This window comes from Arachis hypogaea, chromosome 19 (genome assembly GCF_003086295.3).
Source record: "Arachis hypogaea cultivar Tifrunner chromosome 19, arahy.Tifrunner.gnm2.J5K5, whole genome shotgun sequence".
Taxonomy (NCBI): domain Eukaryota; kingdom Viridiplantae; phylum Streptophyta; class Magnoliopsida; order Fabales; family Fabaceae; genus Arachis; species Arachis hypogaea.
Genome location: NC_092054.1, coordinates 131515851 through 131541221, shown reverse-complemented (window position 1 = coordinate 131541221; position 25371 = coordinate 131515851). Strand labels below are relative to the sequence as shown.

General features: G+C 32.9%; 2 protein-coding genes and 1 long non-coding RNA gene across 6 annotated transcripts; 2 read left to right on the top strand and 1 right to left on the bottom strand.

The window, feature by feature from the left end:
- The first annotated feature begins 3134 nt into the window (after positions 1–3134).
- Positions 3135–3782, top strand: LOC112778756 (dof zinc finger protein DOF5.8-like). Its single transcript, XM_025823045.3, has one exon. The coding sequence runs from the start codon at positions 3135–3137 to the stop codon at positions 3780–3782; it is 648 nt and encodes a 215-aa protein (XP_025678830.1).
- A 2930-nt stretch (positions 3783–6712) lies between these two features.
- On the bottom strand, positions 6713–24735 carry LOC112775715 (uncharacterized). Of its 4 annotated transcripts, none has more exons than XR_011878016.1 (24): positions 24323–24735; positions 13158–13375; positions 12614–12719; positions 12420–12521; positions 12247–12306; positions 12060–12138; positions 11804–11951; positions 11428–11551; positions 11142–11322; positions 10697–10725; positions 10346–10494; positions 9998–10100; positions 9803–9898; positions 9317–9372; positions 9109–9232; positions 8743–8805; positions 8566–8625; positions 8315–8476; positions 8058–8131; positions 7870–7976; positions 7631–7767; positions 7451–7531; positions 7207–7312; positions 6713–7064 (listed from the first exon to the last, which is right to left on the bottom strand). XR_011878016.1 is itself a non-coding variant. In XM_025819546.3 (24 exons), exons 1-24 carry the CDS (start codon positions 24494–24496, stop codon positions 6993–6995), a joined length of 2598 nt encoding a protein of 865 aa, XP_025675331.1. In that variant the 5' UTR covers positions 24497–24735; the 3' UTR covers positions 6713–6992. The 4 variants fall into 4 exon arrangements, 3 of the variants coding, with proteins under 3 accessions (XP_025675331.1, XP_025675333.1, XP_072084848.1); XM_025819546.3 differs by having other exon boundaries at positions 7870–7963; XM_025819548.3 differs by having other exon boundaries at positions 7870–7963; positions 11428–11504; positions 24323–24690.
- Positions 16715–17509, top strand: LOC112775716 (uncharacterized). Its single transcript, XR_003189654.3, has 2 exons — positions 16715–16997; positions 17088–17509. It is a non-coding gene; the product is annotated as an uncharacterized lncRNA (long non-coding RNA).
- Positions 24736–25371: the final 636 nt, after the last annotated feature.

Genomic DNA, 25371 nt, shown 5'->3' with positions numbered 1-25371 from the left:
TTTTTATGATAAAACTTGTATTGTCTCGTGTGGGTTGTAGATGTAATGTTTGCTCATTGAGTTGCAAAAGTCACCCTATTATATTCCCATGTCTTTTAGATATAGGAGTCATTCCAAGTTCCATTCCACCTGCCCCTTAGTATATCTTAGTCATTTCGATGAGCCCTTCTTCTTTCCAAGGGTTAAGTAATTATGTAATGGAACATTTGCTAAAAATCTAGATTATGTCAATGCTCCATATGCCACAAGCAGGATCCTTGTGTGGGTTATGATATTTTAAATCTCGAACTTTTTAGATAGTAATTATAATTTGGTTATGTAAGACGTATAGATTTAACTATATACTCTAGTTATCAACTTAATATATATGATGCATATTTTGGACATGTTTGGAATATGTTGTTGTTGTTGCCTCTGAAAATGGATGTTTATTATTGATACAGGAAGATAATATTTATGTTGGTAAGGTCCTAGAAACGAGGAGATTCTATCCGTTTTTCTAGAAAAGTAGGTCGTTTGGCTTGCGGAGGGACTTGTCCCTTGAGCGCCAGTCATGACTTGGTTTGGGTCATGACATATTCTTTCGACTTGATAAAAACAGAACAAATATTCAACATGCTTTTAAAAGACAAACAACTCGTGCTTCTTGAAGGAAAATGGATGCCATCTATTTCTGAAATTAGAAATAACAAATTTTGTAAATTTTTCATCAAGCTCTCGGTCATTATACTAATACTTGTGTATGTTTCAGGGACGTGATACAGAAGGCAATTGAAGATGGTCAACTAAAGTTTGCAAAGAAACCTGAGATGAAAGTAGATTCTGGTCCTTTTCAGGTCACGTCAAACTTTGCTAAAATCGAAGAAATGCTTTTCTCAGTCAACATGGCTTCTGTCGAGCCTATGGGGAAGGATGATCAATTTAAACTGGATATGTTCGAAGCGGAAAGGCCAATTTACCCAAAAACAGGAGAGGATTTGTTGGACATTTTTTTAAGGCAAAGAGAAGAAGAAGAAAATGTTGCTATCTATCCTCGATGTAGTGCTTTGTTCGATGCTTCAACGGCTAAGGCTTTCGATTCATACAAAAAGAGTCGAGAACATGTGCATCAAGAAGAATTGAGGCAAGCTTGACTAAAGCAGGGAAATAAGAGTCAAGACTCTTCAAGTGGCCCTGTTAAGCAACAGATGCGTACGGTGGTTACTATCGATCAGAAACTCTATGGAGTGTCAAATCGAACTAGAGTCCCGCTTGCTAATGTGTCGAACAATAAGTGGGTACAGAACAATGATCCAAACTACTCAATGAACTATAGCTTTAATGTTCCTGGAGGAGGTTTTGAAAATCGGGATAGAAGCCAGAAAAGAGGTGCTTCTCGACGAGGGGTAAGCAAAAGAGGTGGCAGTCGAGCTAGATCTGGATGAAACTTTCAGGACAAAGCTCCCTTCATTCCAAGAGCTGTGGCTCAAGCACAAGAGGCTTATTTCAGCATAGAAGACCCATATCCCAAGTTGAGTAAATAGAGCAAGTCACCAAATAAACAGGAACAAGAGGAGAATAAAGCATCCTCGACCAAGAACCAATGGATTTGTCAAAGAAAACATCGGCTGTCAAAAAATCATCCAAGGGTAAGGAAGAGGAGGAGGCATTAACTAAGACCTTCGACTCCGAATTTGAAGATGACTTAAATGTCATGTTTGGTGAGACTGGTTTTGGTTATGTAGCCACAGTGTTAGTACTCCCTTTTGATTTTCAGGGTGACTCTGTAAGCCCTTGGAATTGTCTCAAAAGGGATTACGATGATATCATCCCAGGGACTAATGTAGGTTTATCGAAAGTTAGTTGATTAAAGAAGGGTTGTTTGAAAGGCCTAATGAGATAACCAAAGATCATCTTCGACCTCTGCATATTAAAGCTAAGGTCGAAAGATTGGTGATTAATCACATTCTGGTTGATGGAGGAGCAACGATTAATTTACTACTTGAAAGTATGCTACCTTTGTTCCAAAAGACAGTCAAAGATTTGGTTAAGACAAACTTGGCTGTTATTGGATTCAATAGTAAGTTAACAACAGTCTTGGGAATGATCTCACTTAGGGTCAAGGTAGGAAGTGTCGAAAGACCAACAATCATTATAGTAGTGCCTACCAAGGCAACTTTCAATATGTTGTTGGGGAGAGATTGGATCTATGGAGTAGGGACAATTTTCTTGACACTGCATCAAAATTTGGTGCTCTAGGACAAGGATGGAAGAATTGAAGAAATTGAAGCTGATGATAGCCCTACTTACTATGTCGAGCAGATGAATGTCAACTTTAAAGAATATCATACTAGTGTTCAACCACTAGATATTGATATGAGCATCTTTGACCCATCTCTTATCAAAAGTTGTTATGTCGAGGCCCATAGTATGAAGTTGGTCTTTAAGGCCAAGGAAAGTTTGGCCACACAATCCATTTGATGGATATATTGGGCAATTGGGCTCAACTCTTAGCCTATATGGCTGAGAAAAAGGAGTGCACAAGAAAACATATACTTGATTGTATATATGATCTCAACAACCCTACCTCCGTATAAAAATCACAATAATCGAAGCTTCAAAGAAGGTTTCTGAATGAAAAATTGAAGATAAAAATGTCAAAATCGACTACTCCACTTCCGGGGCTCTCTCGGCCGAACTTTACATGGAAGGATAGCAGCTCCACCATCAATTTCTCCCGAATAAAAGTGACGTCAACGTGAAGAAGAGGAAGATACGAACATTTTGGATTAGATTTTTTTAGGGTTAAGTACTGAAATCGTCCCTAAGGTCTGGGGTGAAAATCAAAATCGTCCCCGACCTTTTTTTTATTAAAATCATCCTCAACGTTACAAAACGTTATAAAATCGTCCTTTTCCACTTCAATTTTATTTTTTTACCATATTACCCTTCATTATTAATAAAAATAATTAAAAATAATATTAAAAAATTAAAATAAACCTCCCCCTCCCCCCACCCCTCTCAACCCTCCCCCTTCCTGTAACTCTCCTCACCCCCCACCCCTCACCCCTCACCCCCTCACTCACTCCCTCACCCCCTCACCCATAAAATTTCAACTATATACTATTTCTACCTTCACCCCATTTCACAATGTCATGCCCTCCTCCGACTCCGGCGAAAGCCGTCGATCAGCCAAGCCTCACAACACTTCCCTAGCCCCACCGCCGGCCGAGCAAGAGCACCTGCCATGCCCTCCCTGCGACTCTACTAATACCAAGTTCTGCTACTACAACAACTACAACTTCTCCCAGCCTCGCCACTTCTGCAAGTCCTGCCGCCGCTACTGGACCCACGGCGGCACTCTCCGTGACATCCCCGTCGGCAGTGGAAGCCGTAAAAACGCCAAGTGCTCTCGCACCGTTCCTTCAGCCTCCACCGCCACAACCTCCTCCTCCGCGGGTGCGGCCGTCACCTCGGTTTCTTCTGTGACCCCGCTCACCATGGTTCCCGTGGCCGGGAACAACCACCCCGGAGCACCCGTGCAGTTCGGTGGGAGCTTCACTTCGTTGCTGAGCAACACACAGCAGGGTCCTGGTGGGTTTCTGGCTCTGGGTGGGTTCGGGCTTGGTCTTGGGCCTGGCCTCGAAGATGTTGGATTTGGGATGGGGATGGGGAGAGGCGGTTGGGCTTTCCCAGGCGTGGTGGCGGACGGAGGCAGCATTGGCGGCGGTGTTGCGGGCTCTGGTGTTGGGCACACGTGGGGTGAGGGGGAGTGGGGTTACGGGAGTGGGGTGAGGGAGTGAGGGGTGAGTGAGTGGGTGAGGGGGTGAGGGATGGGGGGTGAGGGGTGAGGGAATTACCGGAGGGGGGAGGGGTGAGGGTTGAGAGGGGTGGGGGGAGTTTGTTTAATTTTTTTAATATTATTTTTAATTATTTTTATTAATAATGAAGGGTAATATGGTAAAAAGAAATAAAATTGAAGTGGAAAAGGATGATTTTATAACGTTTTGTAACGTTGAGGATGATTTTAATAACAAAAAAAGGTCGGGGACGATTTTGATTTTCACCCCAAACCTTGGGGACGATTTCAGTACTTAACCCATTTTTTTTATTGGAGTTACAGATCGTAAGAAATCGAAGCTTGAAGGTCACGGTTTCATGGAGGTATTCATTTTCTCTCTCACAGTCTTTCTCTCTTGTTTTCCTTATGGTTTCGGTGGTTTATGAGAGAAAATAGGATTAGTTAATTAATTATGGTGGTGTGGTGGCAAGGGAGGGGGCACGTGTCACATTCTTAAACTGCTGAGTCAGCGATTTAAATTATAAATATTTTAAATGGATAACTATGAAAACTGGATATATTAAAATACAAGTAATAATATATACAGGGATAAATATGTATGAGTTACTAATATAAATGACATTAGTAACATAATGATAAAAGATATACGATTAAGTATTAGCAAAGCCAAATTCATAAAAGAGTACCGATATTTACTCATATCGGCAGATATCGAGCTCGATAATAATATCATTAACTAAACTCTATTTTAAATAAAAAATATCATTTACTCAAATTAATATATATATATATATATATATATATATATATATATATAATTTTTATTACTTATAAATTATTAAAATCATAATTTTAATTATGTAAAATATATTATCATAACAAAAATATATATATAAATTCAAATTTAATTGAACTCAATAGTTATAAAATTAATTTAATTATTTTTAATAAAATAATATCTAAAAATAATGAGTTCAATTTAATATATAAATCATAACTTAAAATAAATTGATAATAATTAAAATTTTGGATGTTACAACTGTAACTGAAGCAGAAGAAGCAGCTGTAATGGATGGAGAAGTAGTTTGGTGCTAAGCTGATTGAGAATCCATGAAATAGTAAAGAGCGATTTTAGAGAAGAAAAGAATTTTCGAAGACAATGAGGAATGGTGAAGATAATGATAGTGAATGGGAATGAACAAAGTACTCCTAAGGGAATATGAAGAGATTTAAAAATGAAATGGCTCATTAAAGCTCATGAGAACATTACGTATTTTCAAGAAAATGCGCAAATCATTTCAGAAATGGCGTAACTGTCTTTTCAAATTCTAAAATTTTAAAATTGGCATAGGTCCGGCACGTGATCAAATAAAAGATTGTCATTTCGTTTTCTAAAAAGACAAGTTTAAGGGGCAATTTGTTAACACAAGAATTTGACTGGTGATGAAATTTGTTTATGGTAAAAGCAGACCAATAATTATTAGTCGAGTCGAGAATGATTGGAGTCGAAGCTAGAGCAATTCCAAACGGACAGCATGATACAGAACGTGGGATTTTGTTGGTGCCAAAGATGGATTCCTCGATGAGGATGCGTTTCAACTACAGATTGTATCGATCTAAAGAATTAGTTGAAACTAATAACAGATGGTGCAAGAGTGTCAAAGTCGAAGATTTTTAACACATGGAAAATAGGTCAAAAAGCAGTTACTGTTTTTTCTTGAACGTTAAGACTTTTGTTTGACCTTCAAACTGAGTTGAGAACATGGATGCGATTTCAGAGAGCAAGCTGAAGAAGAGAGAACGTGGGACTTGGAGACTAAGGGATGGCAAACTTGGATGTCAAGATTCTTCATGGTCAAGGCAAGGTCGTGGCCTGAGGAAAAAAAAGGAACTAGATCATGGGAAGAGAAAAAAACTTTGCAAATCTATCCTCATGGTCTATAAATAGGAGAAGTTCAGAAGGAATAAGGGACTTCAATCTGAACACTTCACTATCATACAAACTCTACAAAAATCCAAGTCACACTGACGCCAAGGAAAATCATAGAGTACAAGTGTATGTAAGTGTCTAGAGTCCAGCTTTTATTTATCTCTTTCATTTTCTTTGCTTTTATTTCCTTTGTCCTTTCTTTTCCTATTAATTCATTTTATCTTCATTTTTATTTGAGCATTTCTTTTTCTTTCTTCAAGTATTTTTCTTTCTTATTTCAATTTCACTATTTTATCTATTTAAAGCTTTCATTTATTGTACATACTTTCTTTTATTGCAATTCTTTACATTATTTGTCACAGTTTAATATTATTGAGCATTTTATATACTTTTCAACACAAATACTAATTAATTTTCAAGTCGAGTCCATTTTTTTGCAGAAGAATCATATCTACTCCCCGAAATGAGATCTTAATACAAACTTGATTCGACACCCTGTTAAGGTTACCAAAAATCAAGTGAAACAATCTCCTACTAGAGCTCTTTAAGTTTCAGCTCCTTCTCTTCAAAGCTTTTATAGAAACCATTCCAGATTTATCAAATTATCCTCTTCTCCTCTTCGCAATCCAACCTTCTCTAGGATTTTTAATAGCTCTATATAGCTTTCTTCCTCCCACACCCTTAATGACCTCCAACAATGAATACTCCAAGTCCACACACCACAATCACATATTAGAGAGACTCTTTGTTTACTGGCAGTGTCTATTGGATTAGATTCAATACAGAGATATTTCTCTAAATTTGCTATCCAATTTTATTCTTGTCTAAATTTTATCAGATATTATCCAATAGACGTGACTTCCAATCAAATTGGAAAATTTTGGATCACTATCTGATCGACAGTTTGAGCGGGTAAAATTAAGATGCTTTTACATTTTAGTAATTTTTCAAAAAGACAAATATTGAGTATAGAAACTTAGAAAGTGGCAATGCTACTGCTATTTCCAAGGTATAAAAAGTACTGCAATAATATTTTATTTTGATATTTATGTGATTTAAATACAATGAAGACCATATAAAATCATCACATGCTTAGTTTTTGGTGGTAACTAATTTGAAATGCAAAACAAAACATATTCCTTATTCCTAAAAAAAAAATCACCAATCTTCTCGCTAAAGTACTAAACAATGTACAATTAAGGAATAAATAAGAATTTTGGGATTGTGAATAAAGAAGACAAACATGGCACCGACGTGCAAATAATGTGTCATGGTTTATTCTCAACATGCCGAGGGCCAGCTTCTATATGGATCCTTAAGTGCAGTGGTGTTGCCAGGCCGCGAGAAAACCATCTACATGCATGGTTCCATTACATAAACGAAAACCGATTAATTTAACTTGACTCAACTCGAAGAACATATTATTAGATTATTATCTTAATATACAATGCATTAAGTTTATCTTAATTGGTGTATCATAGAATTGTTCAAGTACCTGATAATTCTCTAGTGTCCGCGACTTAAAACCTGCACTACAATAATCAAAATAGTACTCCCATGTCCTGATGAACTTTTCATCAAATTTGAGGTCCAAGATTTCACTAATAAGACAAATAGAATTTTCAAATATTGTTAGTGTAAGTAGTAACAAAAGAAATTTCAAGAGTTAAACTAGTAATGCAAGTAGTAAGTTCAATTTGAAACACAGTAAATATGTTACAATGAAATTAATGACATACTTCTGCTTTTTCATGAAGTTTCTTCTCCACCGCCTTAACGTTTGGTGGTAATGAATTCCAATGTTCTCAGTGTGCTCCACACTGCATTCAAGAATTTTCATTTCATGGTTAAGAAAGAGAAGAATGAATGGATTCTCTCATGGTCATTTAACTCAGCAGTAACATGCATATGAATTGTACCATAGTCTTGATGCAGCCGCCATGGCTGATGTTATCCTGCTTAGGCAGGGTAGGCATCCCCCTGGAAAAATATATTCCTTTATGAAATCAGAACTGCGTCGATACTCGTCGTAACGCTCGTCTGGGATTGATATGAACTGATAAATAAGATAACCATCTTCAATAGTTAGCACCAATGTAAACTCCAAATTTTTGTAGCAGTAGTAGCATGTATTTACATCTTTTCATGAAAGATATACCTGAAGAACTAGAAGTCCATCGTCTGCTAGTACTGATTCGCAACAGCCGAAGAACTCTTCCATGTATTCATGACCAACTGCTTCTATCATTTCACTGAAATATCCTTCTGCAAGTTATGCTACATGTTGGAAATACTGCTATTGTAGGTAGTTCTACTTCTGCATAATTAAAATGAAAAATAGCTTACCAAGATATAATCCTATCATATTTGAATGTCTTTGGTAGTTGGCGATAATCACACAGAAGAAATTTGATATGGTCCTGAAAATCATGAATTCATCACAATTAGCATGATACTCTTAAAATACTCTCAATTACTAAAATGAAGTGATTTAATATCTATCATGAACATGTTTCAGTTGGCCCATATATTAAGTTTACCATGTTTTTGCATCATATTTTATGTTAAGAAAATTGATGAAATCACACTAGCTTGTCATATACCTGAAGTCCAGCATCCCTAACTCTTTCTTTTGCAAGTTTCAATTGCTCCTTAGATAAAGTGATACCAGTGTATTTGCAACCGGTTCGTCTGACGACTTCAATAGCTAAACTTCCCCATCCGCACCCAATCTCAAGAATTTCATGTTTCCTACCTATTCTAGCCTTCATTTATTTAAAGAAAATTGAATACATTAGGCCTTTCACAAGCTAGCAACTAAAATATTGATAAAATAGCATTCAAAGGTACTTACTTTTTCAATGAGAAGAGAGATTTTTCTCATTTGTGCATCTTTCAAGTCTTCATCTTCATTCTATCAAATATTTTAATAAGAGAGGGAAAATGTGAACAATAGCTTCCCTAGAAATTGAGGAAGAAATATCTTTGAAAAGTAAATTGGAATCGAGCATCAAAATGTCGTAACGCTTGCCTTGAACACTGCACTTGAATATGTCATTGTTTCGTCCAAGAATAATGCAAAGAGTTCATTGCTCTACAAACAAACCAATGATTGATTGTAAGTAAATGATATAGAAGATCCAAAAACAAGCTTGATTGTAATTTGTAGCTAAAAGATTGTATCTAACATAAACTGCAACTTATTACGCATTGACTTCTTTTCTATTCTAGTCACAAAAAGTTGAAAGAAAGATCTAAAACATAGAAAGATATAACCTCCTAGATGTTCATGCATGTAGCAACTCTTATGAAAATATTTTTAGAGATGGATACATTTAGCGAAATATACATCTATGATTTCTAAGTGTGCATTATTTGTTCAGTGAAAAACTTATACCAGATCATAATGTCTAGAAATGTTGCGGCGCGCCTGTGTGAGAGTATTTTGCCTTGAGTAATGCTCAATGAAGAACTTTGCAGATGCTAAACTAGCTGTAAGGAAAATTGGTGTCCACCAACCCCTGAAGACATAAAAAATGAGTAAAAGTTTGAAAAAGCATAATTACAACAATATCAGTACTTCAAACAAATCATAACCAACTTACCTATTCTTCTTCAATTTTGAATTTGAAACATTAGAATCCCTGCTTGCTATGAGAATCTGTAGAGAACACAAAAGATACATGGAACTAAAAATTAAAGTCTGAATTAGACAGTTGTAATTAGATCCTAATAGTATCTCCAATGGAGTGTTTTTAGAGTATCACTTTTGATACTTTCAAGAAGTGCATTAATTTAGAATTAAAATATGCATTGGAGTTGATTTATGAAATGAAATCAGTATCACCTTAGAGATATGATATCACCTTGATAGAGAACCAATAAAATTTAACTACTCGTATAATTATGTTGATGAAATAATTTAAAATAATATAAAATTCTAATTTAACTAATACTAAGCATTGGAGAAGTAAATTTCATTTTTAATTTCAAATTACTATTTATGACATGGTCCCAAAAATGTTCTTGTAGGACCCAAAATGAAATGAAATTAGAACGAGCATTGGAGATGCTCTAATGATTATGCTTACCAGAAAAAGATTCAAAAGACCTTCATTTTTATCAACAAAAGAAAAGTCTCCATTAATATATGCATCTGCAAGGCCTAAATCAGCTTGGGTCATAACCTAACAACCACAAAAAACTGTGTTAATTATTTTATTTTCTCGCCAACAACTAGAATGAAATCAATAACTTCAATTTATGCATAAATCAAAAGCAAATACCTTCCAATAAAATTGAGGACTATGGATTCTCATAACACACTTCAGAGAGCACTTTATATCAGTTCCCTCGAAGGTAAACATTGTTCCTCCTTCTTCCAATAAACTACAAACTCCCCAAGACAAAATACATAAGTTATTCAATAAGCTTTTACATGTCTAATTCAATAGATAGAACATGGAATAGATGGAATATTTTGGATTTAGTTACTGCCAAGAATTGAAATAAAATTGAATCAAATATCATCTAGAGAGCATAATGTTAATTGAACATGATACTACTAACTTGAGAGTGTAAAAGGCCCAGATTATATGAAATAAATGTCTACCCATTAATAGAAATGAACTCACATTAAACAACCGGTAGTAACATAGGAGCTTAGGAATCTTGTCACAAAAAGGCGCGCTCCAAGTTCCTTCCAAGAAGGCACCATGTGTTTTGGGTTGGTTTGGAGGGAGCAACATCTTCCAAGAATGCCATGTGCAGCAGTCATGCCAGCCTGAAAATTTTTGTTTTATATACCATTTCTTACAACTCAACATTTGAAAAGAAAATAGGTTCATCAAAAGAAATTTACAATTTATGTTAGCCATCACTGTAGTATATATAGAAAGAAGCATTAAGCCTTAGATGTCTCAAATACAAGAAAATATTACTTTTATATTTTTCATTTTCATCATAATAAAATTTGCTTTAACTACCTTCAATCCATCTTCATGAAATCCATAACCTGAAAACCACAAATATAGGCATACATCATATGTATATTTGAAGTATATCAAAGTGCCCGGACATAGTAAAGGTTATTATATAAACAAAAAAAATGATTAGATAGCTAAGCATAAGTTATGTCATCAATCAAGAATTTTCCTGCAGTATTTGTGTATTCACATTCTATAATGTTTGATAATTCAACAAGTCCTCTCTGATATATATATATATATATATATATATATATATATATATATATATATATATATATATATATATATATATATCAGACCTTTATTAAAAGTTGATTTTCCATATAAAAGCTTATAAACCAAAACTTGTTATTCCCATCATTTTGAAAGATCTCAAACAGTATTAGTGTTTAACACCAAATTGAATGGTGAAAACTAGAGCCTGAAAGCTAGGGCCTCAAACCTTGGTAGGCGCCGCAAAACCAAATTCTTCTTTTTCCTTGAATATTTTCAAGTTCTTGTGAAGCCCTGAATGCAGCAACTGATGGAACTGGATGTCCAGTTGACCACTTAAGCAAGGTATTTTCCGGTGTATGATCTGGATTTAGAGTTACAAGAAAAGGTAATCTTGTTTCTCCAAGATTCTGCAAATAGAAATACAAGATCAACTAACAAGTTTTATTCATAGTTCACTTTTCTTCTAGTAGATTTCAATTATATACAAATGCATTATAGGAATTGTTGCTAACCTGAAGAATGTTGAGCCAGTATGTCACACAAACTCTGTTATCCTTACATCCAAGAAAATTCCATGCACTCCATGCTACTGGGTTTCGAGGCATTAAATTTTTGTCACGATGAAGAAAAATGTCACTGCCAATAGAGATCAAACAATAATTGTGCATTTGGACTTATTTGAAGATAGAAAATAAAAGATCTTTGATTTTTTTAGCTCTTAGTTGCTTAGTTTATTCATGGACACATGAAGTTTCATATCCCTAAGCAAAAAAGTTTCTAGTCCCAAGGGAAAAAGTCATCTTCCTTTGATGAATTTGATTAATTCCAATTTAAAAATGTAACTATGACAAGCTGTGTTTTCATATTCCATGTTAGAAGAAATTTTACCTGTAGACATATTGAAAAGCACCGAGAATTCTTCGCTCATCATATGTCGCTGCGTCTCCTAATAATCTCAGTGTATCTGGAGCATGTGTCGCCATTATGCAGCCGTCGTATGTTTCTTTAGAACCATCTTTGTATTGCAGAACACATTCTGCAATAAAATTTCTAGGCTTCTTACTTGAACAACATCAATTATTTGATTTAAAAAAAAAGTGCATGCCAAAAATTAGAGTAACAAAGGAATGGTCTAATCACTCACCTCCGTCTGTTGTTGAAACCAATTCCACCTCACAGTTGGTAATTATTTGACCACCTTTACTCACAATCTCTTCTTGGACCTAATTTTCATAACATGTAATCAATGTCAAACATTTTTTTCATAACTTAAGCTGAATAACATAGGTTCAAAATTTTAAAAGTACTACAAACTCAGTCATAAATGGCACCTTCTTAACATAGCTTTGCGAGCGCCATCTAACAGTTAGCCATTGTGGCCTTCCAAAGAGCTGTGGAGGAAGGGCCAAGTGAATCAAGAAGCATTATTGGATATAATAAGTATATCATTTTCATCATTATGCAAAATGTGACAAAAATGGAAGCAATTTAATTTCCTTAATACCTGAAGTAGATAGTGATTGCGACAAAAAGAGAGAACTGAGAAAGCAGAAAAACTCATAACTCCTTCAGAAGAGCAGGACCATATAGAACCACATATTGGAATCTACATTCATTCATTCAATATAATAACAAATCACTAACCAAAGAAATATTTATAAAAATCAAAAGAGTCTAATAAAATGCAAATAAACTCACAAGATATGCTTTCACAAATAATTCAGAGTAACCCCTTGACTTTATGAATTGTTCCAAAGTCTCATTCCGGTCCATATCAAGATTGTTGTCAAGCATATCAAGATAGCTGCATATTTAATTCAAAAATGAGACAATAAACTCAATTTATCATGATATAATCACTCATGAACTGGCAAATAGCATTATGCTTCTCAATTTTCTTTAATTCCAGAGTGCACCCTCTCTATGTAGTATATTTTTCTTATTATATTTAAAAAACATATATTTAATATATTGACAATTTAATTTTTAGAAACCCAATAATTTAACAAGTTAGTCTTTAAAGTTTCTGAATCCTTCGATGGTGACAGAGAAAACTTAATAAATAAGGTAACAAACAACCTTTCAATTTTTGGATATATATCTCACATTTCATTGACAATCAACCACAAACAAATAATGGAGTCATTAGCATTAACTATGCATTAACTATGTTCATATAGTACTATTTTGAAGCAAGCATTAAGCATATAAAAAGTGTAGGCATAGATAAAGAACTACTTGCCTTATAACATCATCTTTGAACTTGATAATTTCTCTAACCATTTGCCAGAAATAAGGGTTTATTACATTCTTTTTCTGTGCAAACAAGCTGGGCAAACCATTCCTGCTGCCCCATTCGCAGCCGCGGCCGCTATCAAGGCTGACGGCAAATGACATGTCAGATAATTCCATGTCAACTCCAAGACTCTCAAAGAACTCCATCATGTTAGGATAAGTTACCTGTTCAATCATTCATGTTACATTCAATGTATTAGTTTCATAAAAAGAAAAAAAATAAATAAATAGTTCTTTGACTTTTTAACTCGAAGACATGTAAAATATCCTCATTTTTTAAAACTGTGAGACATTTAAGTTCTTTCATCTAAAACAGAGTAAATAGTCAAATTGGTCCGAAAGATAGCACGATCTTCAAACGAGTCCGCGTAAGAAAAAAATAATAAAATTTGTCCCCGAAAAATTTAAAATTGGTAACGTTAGTCCTTCCGTCAGTTGGATGATGACGTGTCACATTAAGTGTCACGTGGCATATGATGACGTGGAGGGCTAATGCCACGTGTCACAAGATGATTGGTTGACATGTCAGATCGGTGACACGTGGGTCAGTGACATGTGGCATGCCACGTGGCACTTGACATGTAAAAAAGTTATTTATAATCAAAATAGTCCTTGAAAGTTCAGATGTAAGTCATATTCATCCCTAAAATTTTAAAAATTAATCAAATTAGTCATTATATAATTTTTTTTATTTTTTCTTGATAATATTAAATTTAAAATATTTTTGATACTACTAATTTTAATAGAAATGTAATTGACAATAAAAAAATTAGTAATTGTATCTTTTCTTCTTAAAAATTTGTTCAATAAAATTATCTCTCTCCTCTAATTCTTGTCAAAATCTCTCTTATTTTTTTCTATTTTAAAATCTTTTTTTTACATTATTACATTTTGTTGGAATATATATATATATACACTCAAAATTGAAATGTAGATATTTGTTAACCTAAATAAAGTTATATGCTCAAAATCAAAATTTATGTATGTTAATCTAAATGAAAGTAATAACGTAATGAAAAAAAAAATGTATAAATTTTTATTAAATTTGTTTAGGTTAACATACATAAATTTTTATTTTGAGCATATAACTTTATTTAGGGTAACAAATACATACATTTCAATTTTGAGTATATATATATATATATTCCAGCAAAATGTAATAATGTAAGAAAAAAGTTTTAGAATAGAAAAGAATAAGAGAGATTTTGACAAGAATTAGAGGAGAGAGATAATTTTATTGAACAAATTTTTAAGAAGAAAAGATACAATTACTAATTTTTTTATTGTCAATTACATTTCTATTAAAATTAGTAGTATCAAAAATATTTTAAATTTAATATTATCAAGAAAAAATAAAAAAAATTATATAATGACTAATTTGATTAATTTTTAAAATTTTAGGGATGAATATGACTTACATCTGAACTTTCAAGGACTATTTTGATTATAAATAACTTTTTTACATGTCAAGTGCCACGTGGCATGCCACGTGTCACCGATCTGACATGTCAATCAATCATCTTGTGACACGTGGCATTAGCCCTCCACGTCATCATCCAACTGACGGAAGGACTAACGTTACCAATTTTAAATTTTTCGGGGACAAATTTTATTATATTTTTCTTACGAGGACTCGTTTGAAGATCGGGTTATCTTTCGGGAACCAATTTGACTATTTACTCATCTAAAACATATAAGGGCAAATAGGTTCCTCGAAGGGACTTAAATGTCTCGCGGTTTAAAAATTGAGGGACACTTTTTATATTTTCAATTAGTCGATAACTTATTTAATGATCCGAGATATATTTGTCATTTTTTCTAAAAAAATTGGTGTTTTAATAGCAAAATTAGTGATTTGCTCTGTTCTTAGCATATGTCACATAAGTATAGTAGATATTTATATTATTTACCATAGTTAATTATCTTTTAAATTATAAAAAAAATTATTTATTTAAAATAATATAAAAACTCACTATACTAATGTAGCAGATAATCAATTGAAACAAAATAAATAACTAACTTTATTCTCGAATCACCTAAAAATTCCTAGCAGCGTCAAGTTACAAAAGTACAAAACTGCATTTAGAAACTAACATTTTCAAAATCAGGAATATTTTTCAACTGCTTGCTCTCCTGCAATAGTATTCCTAGTTGCTAATGAGTTATATCTCAAATGGCATAGTCTTTTCATACTCATCTAGTTTACAACTTTTTATCATAGCATATTATCAGGGACGGAGCTACTCTTACGGATGTAGAGGCAAGCGCCCCACTACAATTTGAAATTTTATTGAGTAGTATATAATAATAATATTTATTTGCCCCCACTAAATTATTAAATTTGACTCCACAATAAGTTTTTATTAAACTTTCGACATTTAATAGTCAATTTGAGTACTTCATATTAGATGTCCATTATAATGATGAATTTTTAAATTTAAATAAGATTGTTGTTCTTTCTTAGAAATCGACTCGAAAGAATATTATCTATCCATTTGTGTTTCTTCTTTTGAAATTAGCTTTAGTTTTTTATAACTACACTAATTGAATGAACTTTTTCAACAATGAATATCATCAAGAGCTAATTGTATGAAAGTTGAATTTTAAATGATTGTTCAACAACATATACAAAAAAAAAACATTTTGATTATATTGTCAAGGTTTCAAAATATGAAATATAAAAAATTAAATTTTAAATTATGTTATTATTTAAATTACTATTTTAGTATTTTAATTTGTAATTAGATATTTTGAAACCTAATCATATTTTACGATAACAAAATATAATTATAACAACAATTATACTACGTATACATAAAATAATTACTTGTATAAAATAAATCTTAAAATATAAATTTTAAAATACAAAATACATATTAAAAATAAGTTAAATAATATATATATTTATACATAAATCTATAGTAGATAATTTGATACCTAATTTTTTATGTAAACTTAATATTTTTATTATAAAAATTATTATCATATTATATATATTTTGCTCCCACTATCAAAATTTTTTGGATCCGTCACTGCATATTATATATCTTGTGTGTTGTATAAATATTGGCATCTCTGGTGGGATGGCAAAATAATTTGATCGAGGATAGATACTTATAACTAAAAGTGAAAAGAAAAATGATGAAATTTTTTTAAGATAAACCAACTATTATTTCTGTTTTATTATTTATTGTGGTTTTCATAAGAAATGACTTTGTAAATTTCTTACCAATATCCAATATGAAAGGTGAACCGTCAAAATCGCCCTTGATTTTTTAAAATACAAACAAAAATACTTTTTCACTTTTGATAACGAACAAAATATCTTTAAACTATTATAAAACACAATAAAAATAACTAAAAATAATATTTTTTAGAGTCAATAGTCATTCTGACACTTAAAAAATTCTGTTTTTGTTAAAATAGACCCCAAAATTTATTTTTGATAAAATGAATCCAAAAAAATATGTACTATTTGACAAAATAGCCTCAACGTAACTCTTCGACGTTAACGGAAATGTCTAAGTGGCACGTTAAGGGCTTACCTAAAGGATTAGAGTGATTTACGTGGGGTTGATTCACATTTTAACCTGAAGAAAACCCTAAGTTCCAAATTGAGTAGGTGGTGGAGCAAAAATGAAAAAGAAATCTTTGTTGACAGAGAACAACGTTTTTATCTGCGAGACAACTATGAGGGCTGAAGAAGGGAAAAACCATTTGATGAAACCTGCTTATGCTGTTAGGAGGTTTAATTCGGGTCAACCCTTGATGTTGATTTTTTTGACAGGTATGTTATTTTGAATGAAACCCATTGAAATAAAGTTTGTGATTCTTCTTATTTGTTGAATCTTTTCCCTTTCTCTTTCTATTTTGATAGAAATTGAGAATGGGATGTGGCCATGTGAGTATTTTGTTTGGATTGATGAAGAGGAAGAAGACATTAAAAAAAATTAAATTGAATGTTGAAAGGAGTAAAGCGATGAAAAGTTTGGACAATGAGAGAATTACAAGGCAACAGCTATGAGGTCATTTGTGTTTGAACAGTACATGAGGAGGATAGAGACTTTGTTGTTGGTGCTTGTAATTGGGGTAGCTATAGTTATATTTATGAACATGTTCTCTTTATTTAGGTAGTGAGAGTGTTGTTGTTGTATGATAGTAAAAATTAGTAATAGAGAATGCTACTTTTAGGTGTGATGAATGTTGAATTTGTATCCAAAATGAATATGTATTTCCTGAACATGTGCTAAATGCAACAATGACGATTCTTTATCAGATGAGATTTTTACTGTGAGTCAATGGGGATCAACTGCAATGTGAAAGAGTGAAATAGGGATTTCAAGTTTAATAATCTCTCATCTAAAACAGAATAATATTGTAATTTCATATCTAACCCTCTAGGTAAGCACTTAATTGCCAGCTAGACATCTTTATTAATATCCAGAGTGAGGAGTTAACATCGAAACCATTTTGTCAAACCGTGCCTATTTTTTGAGGTTTATTCTGTTAAAAACAAAAGTTGGGGTTTATTTTGACAAAAACAGAATTTTTTGGGTGGCAAAATACTCTTTACAGTTTTTATAAGTCGCAAATAATTTTTATATTTAGTAAATCACTTATGTATTTGATCACAAAAATTTATAGAAATATTTAGATAATTATTATAAAGTACATAAAAAAGTCACATAAAATTTTGATTTATAGAATTTTTTTTTCATTTATTTGGCCATTAACATAAATAAATTGCAAAAAAAATCTACTTTAAGAGTAAAATCACAAAACCTTAAAAATAAAAATATTTTTTTTTATCATATTTGTGAAAAAACTGAATTAAAATTTAATGTTTAAAATATTTTTTAAAAATATATATTTAATGTTGAATTTTTTTTGCCTTTTAAAATCTTTTGAAATTATTTTTGTGTTAATAAACAGATTGTGCAGATTCTATAACACTTATTCTGTACATTATCTCCTTCGTAACATTATGAAAATTTTATTAAATATGGGTAATTCATCTTGATAAGCCAATGAGTGTAAAAAATTAAACCAATCAGCCAAAATCAAAATTGGTTCATGAATCAACCAAGACACAATTCTATATAGTTTGAATTACCCTAATTCAAATTTCACTCTCAATGTAATTCGAATCAACCTAATTCGAATTACACACGTACACACTCACTAATTCGAATCAGGCTGATTTGAATTAGTCACACGCACGCAATCCAAAGTAATTCAAATTGGGGTGATTCGAATTACTCCAATTTGGCTGCAAGTAGTAATTTGAATGAGGGTGTTTCGAATTACTCAGGATTCAGCTATAAAAGGAGTTCGAACCAACCTCATTCGAACCACTTTTCCACTATCCTACCCCACCAAATCCCAGAGAAAACGACCTAAAACAACTCCAACAAAGGGTTGAGTAGGATATTTAGCCCATGGGAGATAATCCGGACAGAGCTCTAACCATTGGCATGATGACTGTCGAGATCACATGATAATCCAGACTCCTGTGGTCGCTAGAGATGGACGTCGCGAGACATGTATGAGGTCCGTTGTAGCGTTTTACCTCCCAAATACCCTTGCGCTGCCGGAGACTTAGCCTAATCAACCATGTGCACCCATTCCCAAACTCAGAACACTTCCCTACATACCGGCGATAGTCATACTCCACCACTTTGTACTGTACCCCGCGTCGGATGCTATACGTCTTCACACTTAACACAGCCTCATCTTTATCCTGAAACTGCTGACCAACCTGAAACTCTGTAAGACCACCAGACCCTTGGGCATCTCTAGCACCAAATCAAGTAGGCTCCCCAGGAACCCCCTCCTGTCTCATGGCATCCAAGTCCAAAGATGAAAAGTGCGGAGGGTACTGCTGTGTCCCAGAGCTAGAACCACCTCCAGCCCCACCTGGATTACTCGCTACAATCTCGTCGCTACTATCATCAGCAATGAGATCCGGCTCGACATCATCATCGTCAACATCATCCAACAATGCATCGCCCAGACCAGCCGGTGCCATACACTGTAAAGAAGTCGGCACCCTATCCACGATACCAACCTCTCCGCCTCCACTACAGTTGAGATCAACAGCGAACGACGGGGAGGCGACAGGTTCGTCCGGAGGTTCATTCATACGGACGGGTGAAGATGCACCAACAGGTCTGGAGCTAGAACCGGCTACCGTGCCTATAGTGTGGGTATTTCGGTTCGAACCTCCCGAGCTAGATACCACGTCAACCAGCTTCGCCAACAGCTCAGATGTCCTAACCTCGAAAAACTGCCGACGATAATGAAACAGGACCTGCAAGTCCTCATCACTCCCTATCATGAAACAATCATACTTCACGATTTCTTGCAGCACTGAGATCAAAATGCGATAGAATAACTTCTGAACCCGTTTCACGCCTTGCAGACCAAGTTTCTGTAGTATAGAATTCACAAACTCATCATAGCTCGTCGTAGGCCTGATAAAAATACTAAGAGGACCCTTATCAGTGAACTTCACACCAGATCGTATTTTCTCTTAATCGATCCTCTGTGATGAACCAATACTACAAAACTCTCCTCACTAGCTATTTTCTCACTCTAATGGGATCAATTTACGTTCACACCATATTTATACACCTCTGGCCCTGTATAATTCGAAACAGTATAATTCGAATTATGCCTTGATTGAGTAATTCGAATCTGGCCAATTCGAATTACTAAGTGCAGCGTGTGTGTAATTCGAATCAGGTTGATTCGAATTAGTGAATGTGTGCGTGTGTGTGTAATTCGAATTAGTGTGATTCGAATTACATAGAGATGCAATTCGAATTAACCTAATTCGAATTATATAGATTTGTGTCTCTGGTTGATTCATGAAGGGTTAAGTACTGAAATCGTCCCTAAGGTCTGGGGTGAAAATCAAAATCGTCCCCGACCTTTTTTTGTTATTAAAATCATCCTCAACGTTACAAAACGTTATAAAATCGTCCTTTTCTACTTCAATTTTATTTTTTTACCATATTACCCTTTCATTATTAATAAAAATAATTAAAAATAATATTAACAAATTAAAACACCCTCCCTCCCCCACCCTCAACCCTCAACCCTCACCCCTCACCCCTTCGTAACTCCCTCACTCCCTCACCCCCTCCCTCACTCACCCTCCCGTAACCCCCTCAGCCCACTCCCTCACCCCCACCCCTCAACCCTCACCCCTCCCTCACTCCCTCACCCCACTCCCTCACTCACCCTCCCGACGGCGTTTCTCGGCGGCAGAGGCACGGCGGTGGCTGAGCACGGGTTTCTCCTCTCTCTCCTCTGCACCCGAGCGCTCTCTCTCTCCTCAGATCTCGCTTGCTCTCTTTCTCCTCTGGCTCTCTCTTCCTCCAGCGACCACCACGGCCACAGCGCACTCAATGGCGGCAGCAGTTCGGCGATGGCCCAACAATGACGACGACGAATCCCTTGCAGCAACAGACGCAATAATGAACAGCTCCTCCTCTCACTCGCGCTCTCTCCTCTCCATTTCGGGCTCGATAACAGTGGCAGTTTTGCGGCAGATCTTGGGGGAGGAAAAGGAAGCCGGCGCTGCTTCTTCTTCTGTGATTGACTGCCTCTGCTTCTCCTTCTGCTTCTGCTTGAACTTTTTTCACTGGAGAAGAAAACGAAGATGCTATTCTCCACCAGAGACGGCGACCTCTTTGAGTCTGACGATCGGAGCTACCTGAGCTCTGGGTGTCCTCGTCCTCGCCGGTAGGAGCCTCCTCCTCTTCGCGGTGCTCAGCTTCGGTGTTCGACATGCTGAGATTTAAGAACATGAACATCATTTTTTAAAATTTTTTTTAATTTCTGTGGTTGTTGATTTTGGATTTGAAGTGCAATTGATGATTGTTGAACTGTTGTCAAATTTAAATTTGTTAGTGATTTATTCTGCTGAATTTGTTATTGTTCAATTTGCTGGATTTGTTGTTGTTGCTGGTGAAGAAGAAAAAAAGAAGGGGAAGTTTGCAAAGAGCATAAGGAAGGGGATATCAAGATCCAAGGCCAGTGAGTGTGGCGGAGGAAGGGGTGGAAGAAGTGAGAGGCGTTAAGGGGTCAAGAATGGAGTTGCTGGTGGCGGAGGAGTAGAGGAGAGAGAGCGCGAAGGGAGGGCAAAGGAGGGTGGCGATGTTGAAGTTGAACAAGAAGAGGAAGAAGCTGTGTTTTCTCACTGGGAAGAGACATCGGAGGTGGGGGTGGGGTGGGGGAGGAGTTTTTTGTTTTTGTTTTTGTTTTTATTTTTTATTTTTTATTAATAGTTAAGGGTAATTTGGTCAAAAAATAAAATTGAGATAAAAAAGGACGATTTTATAATGTTTTGTAACGTTAGGGATGATTTTAATAACAAAAAAAGGTCGGGGACGAATTTGATTTTCGCCCCCGACCTTAGGAACGGCAGTACTTAACCCATTCATGAAGCATTTTTTCTTCTGGCTGAATTGTGTAATTTTAAACTCTGATTGGCTTAATTGAGTAATTACCCATTAAATACACTTCTTTTATAATAAAATTAAAATTTGTACTGACATGCGTCAAGTATTATTCAAGGTTATTATGTATAAAAATTTTAAAATTATTTTTTAATAAAAATAACATATTATGATACTATTTTTTAAAAAAATTTAAATTAACAAAAAAATAATATAAATAGTTATATCTCTACGTATTATAAATATATTAAAAATTTTAATTAGTTAATTTTTTCATAAATTTTTTATTAAACACTTTAACTAATATTTTTAAAACTCTTTATTAGTGAAATTTTTTTCTTTTAATTTACAGTCATATGCACATAAAAAGTAAAATATTAAATTAATTATTGATATAGAATACATAATAAAATATAAAATATATATTAAAAATAAACTAAATAATATATTTATACATAGATATATAATAATTAATATAATAATTTATTTTTTAAAATTTCTTAAAAAAAGTAGATCTTTTTTTGTCCATTAAAAATTGATCTGTCGCAAATTTAAATTTCATTAAGGGTTTGTCACTATTAGCCATTAAATTATTACATGTACAAAGTAAAATTTAAACCTTTATACTTTGGCGAATGAGTGAATTAACTATTTGAGTAACACAAAATCCCAAATTGATTGAAAAGGGTAATTTTGTCAATAAAATGAATGAGTGGTGTGCCAATAAAAGAGAGGCGGCCCCCCAAATAAGGAAAGGAGGAATGAGGACTGCACCACATCACCAGGACCACATCTGACACCCACCATGCTTTGGTCCACAGATTGTTATCAATTCAGTAGTTATCAATTCAGTGAACAAAAACAGAAACACATGTTATTTTTGTAGATTTTTTTGTATTTTTTCCTCTTTAGCTTTTCTGAATTAAATTAATTAAAAATATTTATAAAAAGAATGCTCAAACTACCAAAACAGTATTGAATGTTCATATTCGACAAAAATTAAATAACTTTTATTAGGAGATACGAACGATAAATAAATTTTTAAATAATTTAAAAATAACGATTATTATATATAATAAATGACTTCTTCAGTTAATTAAATTTTTGTGTGTAAATATTTAGATAATTATTTGAAAGATGTATAAAAAGATTCAAATAAAATTTAATTTATAGATTTTTTTATAAGAAACATTTTCGTCATTCAAAAAAATAAATAAATAATATTCAATTTAAATAAAATCATAAAATTTAGAAACAAAATTGTCTCAATTTTTATTAATATTTAAAAAAAATCACATTCAAATATAATTTTGTATTTTTTAAATATATATTTAATATTTAATTATTTATGTCATGTTCATAAATATTTTAAGATTTATTTATTATTTATAATTTTTATCAGTAATATAAATTTTTTATACAATTTTGATAATTCATCCGACAAAAAATAGACATTAGTAACGTGTATGTTTATATGCGGCTAAAAATGACCCAACACAAACTAATTAAACACTACAAACGCTAACTAGGTTTTATTCCACTTATCGCAATCAAAGCATCATCAAAGGAAAATTCTTCTATTTTGACAAGTCAATTCCGATCCGATGTTCTACTATTAGTCTATTACGTGTCGATACATGCACTCATCAATATATTTATGGTACTGATTACTGAACTAACAAAAGAAATCAATTTTCACCTTTTTAAGAAAATTGATAAAATATCATTATTTAATTGGAGAAAGTAGAAACACATATATTATCTACGAAACTAATGTAATTACATGGATGTTGAGTTTGTTATCAATCTGATTCATTATATACCAAAATCAACAATTAAAATTAATTATTAATAACTAATTTTAATATATAAATAGAATTTTTATTTGCTATCAATAGCATTAATGCATTTTTTCCATCCTGATCACTTTGTCATTTAGTCAGCGAAATGAATAGCGTAAGATTAAGAATAATGATAACGACTTACCATGCTCATCATCAGTGTGTACTAGGTAATATTTTATATTGAAAAATTTAAAAATATTATTTACATACTAAAATTAATTATTAATATATTTATATATAAATATAAATAAATATATTATAATTTAATTTTTTAGTATGTATTTTATATTTTAATATATATTTTAATATAGTTGAAAAAAAATTGGGTAATTAATACTATACTTTGTTTTTTACACTAAAAATATTAGTCTCTTAGCATTTTTTTAATATAACAAGAAAAAGAAAATATCCAATTGTTTCTTTTAATTTTCCTTCTTTTACAAAAAAGAAAAATCCTTCTAGTTTAAAGCTAGTTGCCTATCTCCCTTGTTAGTACTGTTTTGGATAATGCGGCCAAGATTTTGAAACCAAGAACAATTTTTGCAGTATTCAATCTCTCCAAATAAGTAGTAGAAAGCAACCAACGAACCAACCAATAGCAGAAGAGGAGTGGCAACAATTAAAACCAAAATTGAAGGCAACGAAATAGGAGTAGTTAACAACAAACCAAATCATTCAAAGTATTCCTACAAGAATGTTTCAGCCTTTCAGCATTCATAATATGCAAATCGAAATATACCAAACAATGTGAGAATTAAAAAGAAAAACAATGCAATGAAAAAATTGAGTCAAGTAATTATTACCCGGTTGAAGACCATGAATCCAAGGTCCAAATGAATACCATCAACATTCACAGTTTTGGCATGGCCTCCCAAATAATCTTCTTTCTCGTAAAGTGCCACTTTCGCTCCCTCTTTGGCCAATACATACGCTGAAACCAATCCACTTATTCCACCACCCACCACTGCCACTCTCATCTTTTCTTTTTTCTTTTTTCTTTTTTCTTTTCCCCTTAATACTACTATTCAGTTGTATAAAATATAAATTGCTCGCAGTGAAATTTATATATGTAGGCGCACACACTATCCCTATTTGTGAGGTGAGTTCTAGCCTACACCTGACCAAATGAGGCAGTTGGAACGCCTTGTACTTTTTGCATTGTTGTCAATCCAATCTTAAAACACGTGGTGTGTGCTCAGTATTAAGGGAGTGGCATTGGTGGATATTTTGACCGGCAAACAGCTTTATAAGGTGTTATGAATATTGTAATTTTGTGCGTGACTTTTGTGGGATTATATATAAGAAAAAATTTAGATAATTATCAAAATTTATTATTTTTTATCATTAATTAGTTATTGATATTTAAAAATATGAAATAAAATATATTATTGAATTACTAAATTAAAAAAATTAAATTAATAGTTAAATAATAATAAAAAATAATAAATTTTAATAGTTACTAACATTTTTTTATATATAATATATAATATGAGTTTAATTTTGATATATTGATAATGTAAAATATTTTATACAATCGTATAATTATATTTTTTTTTAGATAATTATTTACGTAGTTAATATAACAAATAATTATTTTAATTAATGTAATATTATATAATTGAATATATGTATAAAATTATTTTATTTAAATAATATATTAAAATTAAATTTATATTATATATGACAAATGTATAAATATATTTTTATTTTATGTTTAGACACCAAAAAATATATATATTTTTGTTCACGTGGCCTATTTAATTGGATTCGCTGATGTTCAATTATTTTCTTTAATCCCACTATAAGCTGTTAAAAGAAATTCAATGCTATACATTTATATGATGAATTGCGG

Bases quoted from the DNA above. Each gene is read 5' to 3' on its own strand.
- LOC112775715 (XM_025819546.3), bottom strand. From the start codon at position 24,496: ATGAGAGTGGCAGTGGTGGGTGGTGGAATAAGTGGATTGGTTTCAGCG. The intron at 11,552-11,803 runs GTAAAATTTCTT...CTCTATTGGCAG, and splicing joins GCTTTTCAATATGTCTACAG to TGACATTTTTCTTCATCGTG. The intron at 9,233-9,316 runs GTAAGTTGGTTA...TTATGTCTTCAG, and splicing joins TCAAAATTGAAGAAGAATAG to GGGTTGGTGGACACCAATTT.
- LOC112778756 (XM_025823045.3), top strand. From the start codon at position 3,135: ATGCCCTCCTCCGACTCCGGCGAAAGCCGTCGATCAGCCAAGCCTCAC.